At 36.0% G+C, this 18,426-nt stretch overlaps 1 protein-coding gene across 5 annotated transcripts in view; it reads left to right on the top strand.

The window, feature by feature from the left end:
* Positions 1-18,426, top strand: part of DYM (dymeclin) — a 542,345-nt gene that overhangs the window by 225,146 nt on the left and 298,773 nt on the right. For all 5 annotated transcript variants that reach the window (XM_071208556.1, XM_058277682.2, XM_058277681.2 and 2 more), the window contains 2 exons: positions 9,653-9,835; positions 13,173-13,351. In XM_071208556.1, coding sequence (XP_071064657.1) covers positions 9,653-9,835; positions 13,173-13,351 — 362 coding nt within the window. The remainder of the gene's footprint in view (positions 1-9,652; positions 9,836-13,172; positions 13,352-18,426) is intronic.

Here is an 18,426-nt window from a genome sequence, read left to right as displayed (position 1 = left end):
ACAGTTCTATTTTATTGACACTCAGTTCACTTCTCAAAATGTCAACAATTCTTTTGTTGTACCAATTATATTTGTAATGTTACTTACATTTTTCCTCTATAAATTATTTTGTTAAAAATATTATATTGAATTTTGGAGATAAATATATAAAATACAGACATTGCTTGAAAAGCATTAAACTGAGTGATACATACATCCTAGGAAATTTGGATATTAAAAACTAGGTGGCATTCACCTGGGAAAATGCTAACCATGTTGGCATCCTGGGTGATATGCCTGAATTTTCCACCAGAGGCATGGTTTTCCTTTTTATTGTTGTATTTCCTTTTTATTGTTGTATTTCCTAATGTATTGTGTTAAAATTAACTCAACCATTTCCCACTTATTAGATATTTTAAAAGTAAACATTTTTGCTATGGCTAAAGATGAAAAGCCTTTTAATTTGATCTCTGTTTCTGTTCTTCAAGATAAATTGTAGAATTGGACTTTCTGGGCCAAATAATCTGCATATTTTAATGCCTTTGATGGACATTGCCAGATTGTCCTTTATAAATATTGTACCTTTACAGCCTATCACTGCTTACTGTCCTGTCACTAATGCCTGAAAGTACCTGTCTTAAAGCACTAACTTATTATATCAGTGTTAACACATTACAGTGTAAAATACAGGATTAAAGCCCGTTTTCTACAGTGTATTTAGAACTTTAAAAATGCTTTTCCTTTAACTAGAAAATGTTATAAAACCTGTAACCTACATTATTTATATACTTTTTAAAAATACTTCAATAAGTATTTTATAAAGGAACAAATTAAGTCTGTAAGTTGTTGCTTTCTAAAGTATATAAAACACAAATAAGATGTAGCTCTTTGCCCTCAAGGAGTCCACAGTAAAGTAAGAAGGAATTGTATATGGAGCATATGTAACTGTAATGAAAGTCAGACTGTGTAAGTTTAGTGACAGAGTTGTATGTCACCAAAGTGCTATGGGAGCACAGAGCAAGGAATAGTTACTTTTTGCTTCATATATTAGGGAAATTGCCTAGAAGAGTTGAGTGTGATTTGGGCTTTGATAGATTTTTCCAAACAAACAAAAACAACAAAAGGAAGAAAGGGAGGAAGGGAGGGAGGGAGGAAAGATGGAAGGAAAGGATCAGAAAGGGAAGGGAAGGTGACCAGAGGGAGGAAGGGAAGGGAGGGAGGAAGGAAGGCAGGGTGGAAGGAAAAAGGAAGTAGAATGGCATCCTCCACTGGATTGTAAATTTGTAAAAAGTCCATAAACCAGTGCTGTGTTCTATTTAGTGATAGATTTCTGAGCTATTTTTTCTTCAAGCTTCATGACATTTAGGTAACATTTATTTTTTTACCTCCACAAACTCATTGCAGTTTTTATGTATTTATTTGCTTGTCCGTTTCATGTCAGTTTCTCCTTTAGATTGTAAGCTCCATGGATAGGACATTATTGTCTTTTTTGGTTCATTAGTGGCTCATCTGGTTCCCTGTGCTTTGCCCAATCCTTAGTAGTCCCTTAGTAAGTGATGAATGTATTTAAGCACAGGAAGTCCGTGCATATTTGGGGTCAGGAAGTTTCCTCTGTGGCTGGAGTATCGGTTGGTTGGAACTCTTTGAAATGAAAGAAAAAATGTTGATTGTTAGAAAATATTTTTTCCATGCAAAAATGTCCCTAACTTGTGATAGAATGGTTCTGTATTTTAACTGTGTCAATGTCAATGTCCTGATTGTGATATTATACTATAGTTTTGTAAGATATTACCATTGGGAGAAACTGGATAAAGGATACATGAGATACCTCTTTATTATTTCTTACAAACATGTGTGAATTTAAAATTATCCCCAAAAGTTGAAAAATGTTATGATGACCAAAGAACTAAAAACAATTATTATTTGTAAAAAATGTCTTTAAGCAATAATATCCTGTAAATGTATAATATGTAATTGTATTAGTTAGGATGTTAGTTTGGCTTTTAATAGAGACCAGGAAACAGTGTCTTAAACAAGATAGAAGGCTTATGTTTCTCTTACTTAAAAGTCTAAGCTGGTTTATGGTTGTAGGCAGGTTTGCTTTCTGAAGTTATCCGGGGACAAAAGTTCCTCCTAATCTTGTTTTACCATTCCTGCAGGTGGTATCAGCATGTGTGACATCAAATCTGGCTCCCCACTGATATACTTGGGTTCTATCCCATAGGAAGGATGAGGATGTGAAGAAGAAATAACTTCCTTTAATGATACCACCCAAAATTAGCATATGCTACTCTCAGTCGTATTTCATTGACTGGAATTTAGTCATATGCCCATAGCTTGCTTCAAGAAAGACTAGGAAATGTATTTCTTACTCAGCCCAATCCCAGGGTATTTTAGTAATAAAAAGGGAGAAAGGGAGCATGGTATTGGAATAGGGTAGCTGGCTGCCACAGTGTTTGCCCTGGAAAGAATGCTCAGTATCTTTATTGGTGAAACTCGCTTCCCTTATAATTTCACTATGCTTATAAAAGAAAAGCACAGCTGTTTCAAGTTAGATGTATTTGTTGGAGTGTTATGGCACTGAAAATTGGCTTGTAGTTGTTTGAATGTTTGTCTGCTCACTACACTGTTAACTTTTTCAAAGGCAGGGTATGAGCTTTTCTTCTCTGTATATTTGGTACCTGTCATAAGGCCTAAGGGTATGAGAGCCTTTCATTATATATTTATTAATGGATTAGTCTTTTATAAGCATTGGTTGAAACATTCTTTCATAAGATCTGTTTTGTTACAATATTACAGTTTAAAATATATGGAGATAACCCTTTTAGCAGATTCTTATACTTATGACTGAATGTATGGTGTCATTTATTTTTTGTATAGTTCTGACTGAATAATTATAGTTTGGCAAGTTGTATATTTTGTAATTTGAGAAAGCGGTAACCTACCTCTGTTTCCTTAATTCTTAATAAAATAATGTTTATTTTTTATTTGATGATTTTTAAAATGAGAATTATCTTTTTCCTTGATAATTATTATTTTTATTGATGTTTCAGTTTGTTGTACATTTCTGTTAAGGATAAATAATCTAGAGTCAGTCTATATGAAAATGGAGTCATCAGTACCAAATTTGTTCTTTTGGTTATTTTCAGTTCTTTTTAGTTTTAGGTAGATGATTATTTTCTATTTTTTTCTTTATGACAGAAGTTGTGGGTTTATAGAACATAAAATGACAGGATTCCCATACACAACCCCACAACCATCACCTTGCATTAGAGTGGAACATATGTTACAACTGATGATAATATATTTTTATAACTGTGCTATTAAATTATAAGGCCATTGTTTAAGGCTTACTAGCTGTATAGTGTAATTCAAAAGATTTTTAAAAAACTTATTGTTACCTTGTTACCATTTATAAAATGTGACATTTCCTTTTTTAATCATATTCAGATATCTCTTTCTTTTTTTTTAAGATTTATTTTTTATTTATTTTTCTGCTCTTCACCCTTGCCCCCTCTTCCCCCCGTTGTCTGCTCTCTGTCCACTCGCTGTGTGTTCTTCTCTGTCCGCTTGCATTTTTGTCAGTGGCACTGGGAATCTGTGTCTCTTTTTGTTGCGTCATCTTGCTGCATCAGCTCTCCGTGTGTGCGGCACCACTCCTGGGTGGGCTGCACTTTTTTCGCATGGGACGCACTCCTTGTACGTGGGGCTCCCCTATGCGGGGGACACCCCTGTGTGTCATGACACTCCTTGCACATGTCAGCACTGCCTGTGGGCCAGCTCACCATGTGTCAGGAGGCCCTGGGCTTGAACCCTGAACCTCCTATGTGGTAGGCGGATGCTCTGTCAGTTGACCCATATCTGCTTCCTCAGATATCTATTTCAACCCTGTTAATTTTGTTCACAGTATTGTGCTGCCTTCACCACTGTCCATTACCAAAGCATTTCCATTATTCCAAATGAAATTTATTTTAAGAGTTTATTTGCAGTACTTAAGAGATACAATAAAAATTTGGGGACCATCCTTAATTTGTTTTTTTTTTTTTGAATAGAAGAAAATATATCGTAACTTTCCCTTAACTCATTTTTCTAGTGGAGAGAAATGTTTTTGCCAACATGAAAATGCAATTCCACTAAGATTCTTGGGTCATAGATCACAGACTTGGATCAGCAAAAAGAAATTAACTTTTGGAAGATTTCTCATCCAATATTACAGGCCAGTTTAATCAACAAGGTAGGAGGTTGCAATTGCCTCCTTTTTCCCTACAAGGAAAAGCCATGTAGCAGAAATATTTGCCAGCAAAAGGATGGAGGAGTAGGAATATGTGTATGTGTGTTGCGGGTATTCCCAATATAATGATAGTTTATCTGACAATATAAGCAGCTTCTAAGTCCGCTTGGAAAAACTTGAATAGGGAAAAAGGGAAAGTGAAGCTGTACTGAAAGAAAATCAGAATTCTGTCAACCTCTTTTCCTCCCTATTAATGAAGATGCGCAGTTGTGAAGAGAATCCAAAACACCCTTTTATTTTTAACTTGAAACCTTTTTAAAATTTTTGTTTTTGCTGCAGATTGACTTTTCTAACTGTGTTTTTCTTTGTTTGCAATACTGGGACACACAGTGGTTGATATAGGGTAGACAGTCACTGAGCATACTCTGAGTGAAAAGGACTTAATTTTTTTAAAAAGTTACAGATAAATTACAGAGTAATCCTAGAACAAATAATGAATACTTTCCAGTTGGCTCTACTTTCTTACATAATTTTGATTTTCTTATTAAGTATCTCAAGTTTTTCAACCATGTCTTGAATATTGTTTGAATAAATTTAAATTTGCAGTATCGAATTACCACTTTCCATTTGATAATTTTTATCCAAATATCCAGATTTTTCTAACAAAAATGAGAGCGTACACAGTTCACCCAAAATTCTTGCCTTCGTCAGTCATCTTAAAATCTTTCTTGCGTTGAAAGGAAAGTTCTTCCTGCTGATTTCTCTTGCTGAGCCTCAAATTTGTATGTGTTTACAATGAAGTGTGGTTTGAGATTTCTTGGATATGAGTATCTCTGGGTGCTTTGAAATGGGGGAGTCATTATCAACCCCTGCTAAGCAGCAGCTTCTTAAATGTTAGTAGTAAAATAATTTTTATGTATAATAATAAAAATTTTAGATTTGCAGGACCACAATTTTGTAAGAAATGATATATTGACGTGTTATTCATTAGGTAGTTTGTGTTGTATATTCAATAAAAATACAAATATTAGAAATGAACAAATGTTCACACTGAACTGTTTACAATGTTAAGGAAAAAATGTACCATGTTAGTTCGGGAGAAATGAAATTAATCAGTTTTTTAAAATGTTATTTTGCTATCCAGTATTTTAAATTTCTTTTCAAAAGGTTTTAATTCTGTTACCAAAGGTGTTCTTGTAAAAATGACATGCTCATTGTAATAAGTTTGGAAAAATAGACATGTACAAAGATTAAAGTAAAATATCACCTCCATTGCCACCATCCTAGATACAATGGATGTTATAACAACATGTTGGTGATTATCCCTGCAAAATGATCAGGGGGAGCTTTTTATATTCTACCCTCAAAGTGTATTGCATCACATTTTCTGGGGTTTGGAACTAGGAATTTTCCACCCTCTCTCACTTCTTTACTTATTGTTTTTTAATTGATTAGATTACTTCTGTGGTGTAAAAGTGTTGAACAATTGAGTAATGAACTGAACCAAATAAGAGACTTTTTTCAAACAATCTCACTCCCACTCTTCTCTATGAGCAGAGGCAATTAACAGTGGATCCTGCTAGGCACCTATAGGTACATTTACACACATAAATATGTATATTTATAATTTAAAAATGGAGCAGATTTATTTGTACTCTTTTGTGGTTACCTTTTCACTTAATGATATGCTGTTGAGGTTCTTCCATATCATGCATGTAGGACCCTATATAGTTCTGTATTTTAATTTTAATTTTTTACATTCATTTTTAAATAAATAAATGAATATTCTTATTGAAAAACTTTAAAAAATGGATTTATATACATACATGCATAAACATATACATATATAAGTGATTTCTAAAGTTTTTACCCCAATTTTTCTGTGACTTGCTTTTTTCACTTAATTGTATACCTTAGAGATATTTCCTTACTAGTACATAGATATCTACCTCTTTATATTGTGCTCCATAGTATGAATTAACCATAGCTTAGGTAACCATTTACTATTGGTAAACATTTATATCGTTCCTATTATTTGACAATTATTAACGATATTGCAGTACACATTTCTGTAAATGCATTTTTGTGCACCTGTCCAAGTATTCTCTAGGACAGACAAAAAGAATTGCTAGGTTGATGGAAAGTGCCTTTTTAATTTTAATGAAAACTGCCAAGTAGCTTCCAAAAAGTCTATGTCACTGTAGTTTCCTACTGTTGGTAATTTTCTATACCTTCACCAACAATAGTGTGACAAGTCTTTAAAAAAATTTCTGTTCTCCTGAATGGTCTCATTATCATTTTAATTTAAAAAATTTTTATTACCTTGGAATTTTATTGCCTGTTTTTATTTGTATTGTTCATTTTTTTCTTTTCCTTTCTCTTTCTGATTTGTAGGAGATTTTTTTTAAAAAATCAACTTTTTTTAATAGATCCCATTTGTTTGTTTGTTTATTTGTTTATTTATTTATTTATTTATTTATTTCTCTCACCTTCCCCACCCTGCCCCAGTTGTCTGTTCTCTGTGTCTATTTGCTGTGTGTTCTTCTTTGTCTGTTTCTGTTGTTGTCAGCGGCATGGGAATCTGTGTTTCTTTTTGTTGCATCATCTTGTTGTGTCAGCTCTCCATGTGTGTGGCGCCATTCCTGGGCAGGCTGCATTTTCTTTCACTTTCTTTCGCGCTGGGCAGCTCTCCTTATGGGGTGCACTCCTTAAGCGTGGGGCTCCCCTACATGGGGGACACCTCTGTGTGGCACGGCACTCCTTGCGCGCATCAGCGCTGCATGTGGGCCAGCTCCACACGGGTCAAGGAAGCCCAGGGTTTGAACCATGGACCTACCATGTGGTAGACAGACGCCCTAACCACTGGGCCTGGTCTGCTTCCCCGCTTTTGTTTTATATGTTACAAATGTTTTCTCATGTTACTTATCTTGTACTTTGTGATATTTTCATCATATAAAGATAAGTAATTTTTAAGTAGTCTAGAAGATGTCTTCCCTAACTTGGAGTTTATACACACACTTCTGTAAATAAATACTAGCAAAATGAGTAAATTCTATTGTCCCAAGGACATTTATAGAATTTTACCCTTTTCATAAGCTTAGTTCGCAAATCTCTGTGGTTTTATTTTTGAACTTATTTCTCTTTCATTGACCTATTTGTCTACTGACCTGCCAAAAACCATACTTTTTTTTTTTTGTAAATATGGTTTGACAACTTTTTTTTTTTTTAAGATTTACTTTTTATGTATTGATACCTCTCCCCCCTTGCGACTGGCTTGCTATCTGCTCTCTGTGTCCATTCGTGGTGTGTTCTTCTGTGTCTGCTTGTCTTCCTTTGTTGTGTCACCTTGCTTTGCCAGTTCTCTAAGGGTGTGGGCCGTCAGCTCTCTGCAGGAATGGGCCATCAGCTCTCTGCGTGGCGTGGGCCAGCTTGCCTTCACAAGGAGGCCATGAGAAGCGAACCCAGGGCTTCCCAAATGGTAGAATGGAGACCAGTTGGTTGAGCCACATCTACTTTCCATCAGTACCATACTTTTAATGAATATAGCATTATAAAAATGTTGAACATTCTTCTCCTGTTAGTCTTTCTCTAAATTTCTTTATTTTGTATTCATTTGCCCAACAATAACTTATTTACACTGTTTTACATAATATCACATAAATTCCATTTGGCATTTTGATAGGGATTATAGTGATTTTTAGATCAATTTGGGGGGCCCTTTGACATTTTTCCAATATTGAGTTCTTTTTGTCTAGAAAGATGCACCTTTATATTCTGATCTCATATGGCCTTCAGTCACCTTCTGTGGTTATCTGCCTAAAAGTCTTACATATTTCTTTTATGTTTATTCCTAAATATTTTTTTGAATTTTTTGCTATTTTGATTGAAATAAATGTTTTCTAATTATTTATTGCTAATATACATGAAAGCTGTTGAGTTTTATATGTTGATCTGATAGCCATAGAACCATGCCAAAATTTTCTGTTTGTTCTAACAGTGTCAGTTGACTTTCTTTGATGTTCTAGAGCAGCTCTGTCTGATAGAAATATAATGCAAACCATAAATGCAAGTCACAAAGGAAATTTCAGTTCTCTGATTGCCCTAATAATTAGTAAAAAGAAACTGGTGAATTAATTTTAACGAAATACTTTATTTAACGCAATACATTCAAAATATTATCATTTCCACATGTAATCAATATAAAACTCAATGAGATATTGTATACTATTCATCCTTTTTTGATATTGTCTTCAGATATCAGTTTATATTTTTCACTTACAGAACAACTCAATTTGGAGTGACCACATTTCAAGTGCTCAATAGCCACATGTGGCTAGTGTCTCCAGTATTGGACAGTATAGTTCTAAGTGGACAGTCATATTATCTGCATAATGAAGTTAAAATGTTTTATATTTTTCTTTTCTTAATGCCTTTTCTTGGAGCACTAGCAGTACAGTGCTGATGCTGACGATATTAATGGTATTACCACCAATATTTGACAGCCTTGGATTTCTGGTTTTATAGACTTTAGAAACAAGAAAGTTTTCTTCCCTTTATAGTTTGTAAGATTTTTTTTTTCTTTAAATTAGGAATAGGTTTTAAGTTTTATCAAATAATTTTTATCTATTGAGATGGCCTTGCTTTTTGTCCTTCATTTATGTAATGAAGAGAAATAAATTAATGGATTTTAGTGATTAATTATTTTTCATTTTTTAGACAATCTTCTTATGGTCTGTTTATTCTTTTAACAAATTTTACTACTAGGTGTCATTTGCTTTGCTTTAATTAGTCTTTCTGAAAATCTCTTCATTTCTCCATTTTATTTTAAATGCAATCTTTATCCAATTTATTTGTCAAGGAGGATTATTCTTGTGTTGTCAGATGAGTTGGGTAGAAATAGTTGTTCTTTAGTTTGAAACTATTTATATAATATGGGAATTGTCTATTCTTTGATGATTTGGTAGACTCAGTTGTAAAAAATCTGTACTTGGTTTATTTTTCAGGACTTTTAAATTTTCATTGCATTTTCCATCTTCTAGGGTTATTTGCTTATTCAGACTTTCTTCCCCATTGGCTGATTTTGGGTTTTTTTTTTTGTTTCTTTTAGATATTTGTAAATTTTGCTCACATTTTAAAATGTATCAGTATAAAGTTGTATGTGAAATTCTCTTATAACAATTATTACAAGCTTATGCAAAGAAAAGTCTAGAACAATATATAAGAAACTTAATAGTTGAAGTGGAATAATTTCAAATTAGGGAATAGTCTTTGAAACTTTTTACATTCTGGGTCATATGAGAATTTTCTAATAATGAGCTTCATTTCATTTTTATAATAGAAAAAGGAAAGGTGTTATTTCAAACTTCTAAACATAAAAAGTACAGAATATTGTACAGAAATATGGTCATCTTACTAGTCTTAACTGTATGTTTCCTTCCAAAGCTGGACTCTGGACTGTCTTCACACTAGGCAGCGTGGGCAGCAAAGCGGCCACCACACCAGAGCTTTCTTCCCCTCTGGCCAACCAGAGTCTCCTCCTTCTCCTGGTGTTGGCTAACCTGACAGATGCCCCGGATGCCCCGAACCCCTACAGACAGGCCATTATGTCCTTTAAGAACACACAAGGTTCGTGGTATTTTTTTCTCAGAATATTCTTTCTAATGAGAAAAGAAGATGTTTATTGTCTTATACTTTTGAGGAGGAATTGATAGTTTATATATTTTCCCACTGCTTAGAGACAGAAAACTTATGTTTTTCTGCCTCGATTCGAAGGAAGGTCAAATAAATCCTAGTTGAAGGTTGTGGTCCTTTATATCCATTTAATTTTACTTTTCTTTCAGAATAGTCAAAACTGCATGTACTGCATTTGGTTCAACCTCTCCTAGGTGCTAGGGGTAGGGGTTATCTGGAAAACACCAAATTATAGGTTTTTAAAAATACTTCATTTGAAGTCTGTTTCCCAGTTTGAATTTTATAAAACTGAAAACTTGGAACAGGAGTCCACAAACTTTTTCTGTAAAGGGATAGGTGACTTTGCAGGGTCATGTGGTCTCTGTCACAGCTCCTTAACATATTATTTACAGAAACAGGTGGCAGACTAACCTGTGGGCTGTAGTTTGCTGGCCTCTGAATTAGAACATGAGCAGGTGGTTCCTTGCTGAAACAGTAATCCCTTATCAAAAGGATAAGCCTTGCCACTGTACATACAGGGCAACACCTATTATAGTGATGAAAGGCAAAATGTCAAAAAAAATTTTTATGATATTTTTCATTTTTTAATACTCCAATTTATTTTTACTTTAGTTTGTCTAAATTACTATGTATTCTATTTCTAATTTTTAAACCTATCATTCATTTTCCTATTAATTGAATTTGGCGATATATTAGACTTCATTTTTGAAGAAGTTGTGGATCACAGAGGGGTTCAGCTCTTGCAGGGGAGGAGCACTGATTTGGGGGGTCATTGATGGGGGATGCATAGGTGGGACGGAGTTCTCCAGGGCTTGAATATAGGGTGTATAGATATGTTTGAATGTTCACTGGTATTGACATAGAGGGTAGAGTATCACACAACAACTGAGGGAGAGCTGAGTTCCCATTCCGGGAAATTCTGTCGCACTCCCCAATGGAGCAGCAACAATCTGCCAAGTACAAGGGCAAAGAGCAGAGAAGAACGATGTCCCAGTGATGGGCCCTTGATACTGATGACTATGCTTATGAGCCTTTGTGCTTGAAATTTCAACTAGGCCTTGAATCTCTAACACTGTCTATGTGCCAGCTGGACCCTGAGCCTCAGCAGGGTTGCAACACCTCCTCTCCAGTTTGTTGGGTTTACCCAGGTCAGCTAACAGGGAGGTGATGATAGTCAACCTCCATACTAGGGAACCGAGAGATTCTACAACTACAAGCAGGAGAATGTCACCTATCAGCCATGTGGGATCTGAGCCCCCTCTCAGTTTAAAAGTGGAATGGACCTCGCCAGCCCAGAGTCCTCAGGTTGGAGGAATAAAATGGATTAGAGTAGACTTACTGGTATTCTACTGTAGAATTATTGTGACTCTAGCAATGGAAGAAATTGTATCATTGATGTGGAGACAGTGGCCACGGGAGTTGCTGAAGTTAGGGAAAGGGAAAAGGTGTGTTATTGGAACATTTTCAGGACTTGGAGTTGTCCTCAATGATATTGCAAGGACAGATGCAGGACATTATATATCCTGCCACAACCCACTGAATGGACTAGGAGAGAGTATAAACTATAACATAAACTATAATCCATGCTGTGTAGCGATGCTCCAAAATGTACGCCTCAAATGCAATGAATATACCACACTAATGAAAGAAGTTGTTGATGCGGCAGGAGTGGGGGGTGTGGGGAGTGGGGTATATGGGATCCTCTTTTGTTTTTATTGTAACATTTTGTGTGATTTATGTATCTTTAAAAAAAAGATAGTAAAAAAATGTAAACTATAAAAAGAGGATAGACTGCAAAAGCAAAATTAACATGTTAGCTTAGATTTTCAAAATTTATTCAAAATGGCTGATATATTTAAGATGTGTAGGAAATGGAACTATTGAATAGGAATTTTTATGGTTTTGATGCTCTTTGCCATGTTTAGATAGTAGATAAGGGTGCAGTTGGTTATACTGTTGCCAATTCTGATATTATCAATTTGCAGAGAAATGGGGATTGACTAACAGAATGATAGACACAAAATGAAAACTCGTGTATGTGGTAGTATTGTTTTTTGTTGCCATTACTCTTCTGCATGATGACAGTATGGCTTAAGCAAGTTTTGGAATCAAGCAGACCTGGGTTCACACCAAACTTCATCACTTAGGAGCTGTGAGACCTTTGACAATTTGTTTAATCTCCATGGCTTTTGTGTAAAATGGGGATAAAATCATTTAATAGTATTTTAATCTGTGACAAGGAAGGTAAGTTTTTCAAATTAGTAGCTCAGATTTTACAACATAGTATGTATTCAATATATACTGTCTTAATAGACATCTTAGTTTTGCTCCTCAGGTCACATGTTAGTATAGGGTTGAACCTTGCTTGGGAAAGCCATCTATTGGGACACCATGCAGCACAGTAAATTCAATATGTTAATTTTAGGGTCAGACTGATCTGGATTTATATCCCAGTTTTTATATTTTTAAGCCCCATTTTCCTTATCTGTAAAGTAGGATTAAAATCTTTTCTCTTCTTCACAAGGTCCATACAGAATTAAATGAACACTTAATACAGTATGGACTCACTAAATTATTACTGTTATAGGAAATAGTTTAATGTAGTGGTAACGACAGACGCTGATCTGGGTTCCACTCAGGGCTGATCTTGGCAACATTACTTAATCTTCCCAAGCCTCTATTTCACTCTTTGTTGAAATGATGAGAATAATGAGGCAGTTGCTGTGTGGATTAAATGAAGAATAGTGGCATAAAGCTGTTGTCTGATGGCTGGTTCATAGCACTTATGAGCTAGTAATATAAAGATGTTGTGGCCGTGTACATATGACACATACATATTCCCTTTGCAACCAAGTGTAATACAGAATATGCTACCTTGCTTCCATTATAAAAACAAATGATGGGTCCAAAATCATCCCCTAGTGAGTCTTCTATAGATTCTGTAATATTTGAGTACTCACAGTACATGCAACATTTCCTCTGACCATCCCTTGAAAACTATAAAGCCAGTCACGCAAGAGAATTCTTTTTTGTGTGAATTGAAAACATAACCTGTATTCCAGATATAGAGGGAAAAGTGAAGGCACTGTGTAGTGAATTTAAAGTCATTTTTAGATGTATTCTCACACATGTAAAGGTAAAAAAGGAGACTCTGAGAGGCATCAGGAATTGAATGCTACTTTAATAGCACTTTTATTATTTATATAAGGCATAGTCTAGAAAATACCGATGTAAAGTTTTAAAAATATTGTGCTTGTTTTCTCTATTTCAGATAACAGTCCTTTTCCCTCATCAACTCCACATGCTTTCCAAATTAACTTTAACAGTTTGTACACAGCTTTATGTGAACAGCAGACATCTGATCAAGCAACTCTGCTCCTGTATACATTGCTCCACCAGAACAGTAATATTAGAACGTATATGTTAGCTCGCACAGATATGGAAAATCTTGTAAGTATCATGCTAAACATTTTGTATTTCATAATATTTTGAAAAAATAATTTCTTTTCCTAAGCAGGTAGGTGTATTTGCCTGGTTGCAGCAAAGGTGATGATTGAGAGATTCATGTGCGTTTTTCAGTATAAGAGACAACTCACATGGAGTTGGCCTCATGGAGCAGGAGAATACAGCAGTGCCTCCAGCTGTTGTGAAAGATTTCCTCATCCTTTAGATGTCTAATAGCCTCACACAGTGTCCATGATTCAGCCTGATCAGGTCCTCCAGGTAGCACACTCTGCCATTCTCAAGGAGATTTTTATACTCTCTTCATCCCTTCCAGCTGCTAAGCACCAGCCTGCCCACCAGGTTCAGGTTCAATTAACTAGTCAAATTGCAGCCTATTCCTGATGAGGATGGGTAAAAGGAAGGTGATTCTTTCAAATTAGTTCCCAAATGTCCCATCCCTCTGACAGGCTTAGACTTGAGAACTGCCTGAATGACATTCCTAGAGTATTATGGGTATTTTAAGGCACCTTAAACAGACATTACTTACAGGTACAATATCTGTCACAATGTAAGTGAAATCGGTTCTGAAATTTTGGCTCATAAGCAAAAACGATAAGCAGTCATTAATTTCCATTATAAATAATATCTTAACATCGTTGAGTAGAAAAGTAAGCTACTTCACTAAAGTGTTAATATTATGTTTGAAATATGTAGTGCGTATGGGCTGTTAATGCATAAATAAAAATGTGAACATTCCTGAAACAGCCAGCAAATAGGAACATCCCCTGTACACCAGCTTTTACAAGCTGATAGCTGGATTCACCAGGAATTTGGTAGCTGGTTTTTCAGTAGTAAAGAGAAATGCTGTGTGCTGATGGGTAGACATAGAATATTGGAATTCATTGATCTGATTCGATATTGAAGTGACACTAGAAACAAAAAGCTTAATGAAAGAGTTTATCTCTCTGCATTAGCTATGTGCAGAAAAACATTAGCTTAAATGGCAGAATTGAATGTTGAATGTAAAAGTATGCTGCTTATATGAGTAAAAACTTGTGAAGAAGCTTGTTTATTGATGGGTGAGTATAAGCACAAAGATAATTCTGAGCATACCCTAAGGGAAAGGATGGCAATAAGCAAAAAACCCTTGATATCCCTTTTTCTAGAAAATTCCATAGTGTACATGTTGGTATATAAATGCAGGGAGATTAGAAGAAAGAAAAAAGTAAAACAAAAGATAACGTGGGGAGCAATTGCATCTCTGTACATGATGGGAGATACCACCAAAAAGTTAAAGGATATTTTTCTTTTTTTAACTTCCTTTTGTTTTTCATTTCCTTTCTGAATTACTTTAAGTCTCTTAAATGATATCCCTGTCTGTCCGCTAGCCCTTTCTCCTATAATAAATATCTGTTGAATCTATAGTTAGAAAATATGGTATACGTAGGAAATTTACTTTGCTGATCTGATTTTGTTATTATTAAATATTTTTTCCTACAATTTTTTAATGTTAAAAAGATACTAATTCAAGGGCAAAGACTAGAGAAGAACGATGGCCCACTGATGGGCCTTGATACTTACTGATGACTATGCTTATGAGCCTTTGTGCTTGAAATTTCAACTAGGCCTAGAGCTGCAGGGTACCTAAGACTTACTTCTTGAGAACCTCCATGGTGCTCAAATGTGGCCACTCTCTAAACCAAACTCAGCACGTAAATACATTACCTTCCCCCCAGCATGGGACATGACTCCTGGGGATGAGCCTCCCTGGCACCAAGGAATTACTGCCAAGCACCAGCTGGTGATGGAACTAGAAAAAGACATTGAATACAAGGGGAAAATGGTATAGACAAATGAGTTTATATGGCTAAGAGACTTCACAGTGTGTCAAGAGGTCATCAGAGGGGTCACGCTTATGCATGTCTCAGCAGGATCTCAGAGACAGCCAAAGTAGAAACAACCCCAGGTAGTGGTGCTCCCAAGGGCTACGGAGACACCCAGGTCCTACAGTCATGGCAGATGGCTCTGGAGTTTGGTGCCTTGCTGGTGGGCCCTACTTTGGAATTTGTGCTCCTGAGTGGAATGGAGTTGGACTCAGGTGTGACTTCTCTACACATGCCTCTTCTGTCACTCTTACTGAACCTGTGGTTGGTGCTGGGGTTGGTGTATGCTCAGGAGACTTGAATCTCTAAGACTGTCTATGTGCCAGCTGGACCCTGAGCCTCAGCAGGGTTGCAACACCTCCTCTCCAGTTTGTTGGGCTTACCCAGGTCAACTAACAGGGAGGTGATGATAGTCAACCTCCATACTAGGGAACTAAGAGATTCTACAACTACAAGCAGGAGAATGCCACCCATCAGCCATGTGGGATCTGAGCCCCCTCTCAGTTTAAAAGTGGAATGGACCTCGCCAGCCCAGAGTCCTCAGGTTGGAGGAATAAAATGGATTAGAGTGGACTTACTGGTATTCTACTGTAGAATTATTGTGACTCTAGCAATGGAAGAAATTGTATCATAGATGTGGAGACAGTGGCCACAGGAGTTGTTGAGGGCAGGGAGAGAGAAGAAGATGGATGATATGGGGACATTTTCAGGACTTGGAGTTGCCCTGAAAGGTATTGCAAGGACAGATGCAGGACATTATATATCCTGCCATAGCCCACTGAATGGACTGGGGAGAGTGTAAACTACAATGTAAACTATAATCTATGCAGTGTAGCAATGCTCAAAAATGTATTCATCAAATGCAATGAATGTGCCGTACTGATGAAAGAGGTTGTTGATATGAGAGGAGTGAGGGTGGGGTGGGGAGTGGGGTATATGGAAGCCTCTTATATCTTTCAATGTAACATTTTGTGTGATCTATGTGTCTTTACCGAAAAAAGACAATAAAAAAAGGATACTGTTTGGGGAGTGGATGTAGCTCAAGTGGTTGAGCATCTGCTTTCCATCTATGAGGTCCTGGGTTTGATCCCCAGTCCCACCTAAAACAAACAAACAAAACAACAACAACAAAAAAAAACCAAACAGAAAAATCAATTCCCATCAGGGAGTGGATGTATCTTAGTGGTTGAGCAACTCCTTACCATGTACCAGGTACTGGATTTAATCCCTAGTACCTCCTAAAAAAAACCAAAAGCAAATATACAAATAGGGGGGCTGGTGTAGCTCAAGTGGTTCACACCTGTTTCCCATGTATGAGGTCCCAGGTTGGATCCCCAGTACCTCCTAAAAAACAAACCAACAAACAAAACAAAAATAAAAATAAACAATTCTCATTGGAGGGCAGATGGATGTCCTGGGTTCAATCCCTCGTACCTCCTAAAAAAAGAGAAAAAAAAAAAAGATATTGTTTGACACATTACAATGGCTCTAAGAATACCTCATCATGTATACATTTCTCACTAGACTGGAGGCAGACTTGCCTCTATTCAGTGTCAGGTGTGGACCAATGTGGATTCTTTCTACCAATATGGGCTGCCTTATTGCTGTTTGACTTAACTCAAGACTTTTAATTAATCTGGTATAACTTCTTGTTGGCATCTTTTATCTAGTATAATAACAATACAATGATTTCTAAATTTCTTTTTGTGTCTATGAATAGTGTCTCCTACAGAATCCATGTTTCTGGATATTACATGTCTAAGAACAAGATTCAAGAAATCCCATTATGGACAAGATTTTTATTATTTTATTATTATAAGTTAAGTAGATTATTATAAGCAAAGTAGGTATTGAAAAGTAGCTGGTATTTGAAATAGTCATAATTCTTTTGTTGTAAATGATACTCATTTGTACTAATGTATTTGCACAACTGAAAACAACTTTTTTGGCTTCAGTCATAGCTGGTTCTAGGCAATGTAAGATGTTGTCCATGCTCTGGCTTTCCATCCCTTGGCTCTGCTTCCTGATGTTTTGGACTTATTTTCAGGCACAGACTTTCCAAATGGAGAGCAAGATGGCCATCAGCAGCTCTGGGCATATGTCCATTTTACAGCTTATAAGCTCAGTCATGTATATTTATACATGCTATTTATACATGAAAATTTCATGAAGGGCTCCTATAGTCTCTTCCTGGGTTATATGCCCACTTCTCTCACCAGTCACTTAAGAGGGACAGGGGCCCTTTTAAGGATAAGCCTTTATAACCCCAGGGATGAAGAGGAGTTCCTTAAAGGAAGGGATTCTGGTCAAATAATATCTAGGCACTGCGGCATTGCACTGTTTGTAACTTCTTTAATCAGGTGACTATGACTCAGTCACCATTTAAACTTTTGTTTGTGTTAGTCATTCAAGTAGAAATTTGGCTATTTCCCTTAGGCTTCTATTAGTCTTCTATTCTTACATCGGGCCTTGAGCCTACACAAATATTTCAGATATGCAACTCATGTCATTTTAATATCTTTTAAATTTAGAACTTCACTGAAGAAACATTTAATAAAATTAACAGTTCAGTGATGTGCAGCCTGTAAATTATAATTAATTATCAAAAGAAATTATATAGTGATTGTTATATCTCCTTTAAGTTGAATTTCTAGTCCTTTATTTTCTGATTATGATTTTTTTTAAACCTGAAAAGGAAAAATACCATGTATTTTAGCCTTTCTTCCCTTCATGCCCAAGTTTCTTGAAAGCCTTGTGCTATATTCTCTGCCTTCACTACTTTGGTTATTGTTCAGTCTGAGTATTATGATCAGATTTCTGTTTCCACATCTTGCTTGGCTGCTTGTTACTAAGTGCTTTGGACATTTTCCATCATGATCTTATTTGACTCCTTTGCTACATTTGCCACTGCACGTCTTCACCATCACCACCACCATACTCACTCATACGCCTTGGCTTACTAACCATTGCACTCTGCCTGTGTTGCTACCTCAATGTCTGGTGCTTTTCTTTCTCTCTTTTTATTTATTTATGATTCCCTCCCCCCTCTTGCAACTTGCTTACTGTGTGTTCTTCTGTGTGTCTGTATTTTATTTTTATTTATTCCCCCCCCCCCCCCCCCGCGGCTTGCTTGTTGTTTTTGCTCTGTGTCCATTTGCTGCATGCTCTTCTGTGTTTTTTTAAATTTGTCTCCCTTTT

Source organism: Dasypus novemcinctus, chromosome 16 (genome assembly GCF_030445035.2).
Source record: "Dasypus novemcinctus isolate mDasNov1 chromosome 16, mDasNov1.1.hap2, whole genome shotgun sequence".
Lineage (NCBI taxonomy): Eukaryota > Metazoa > Chordata > Mammalia > Cingulata > Dasypodidae > Dasypus > Dasypus novemcinctus.
Note: the sequence above shows the minus strand (reverse complement) of the source record. Positions and strands in the feature narration are given on the sequence as shown.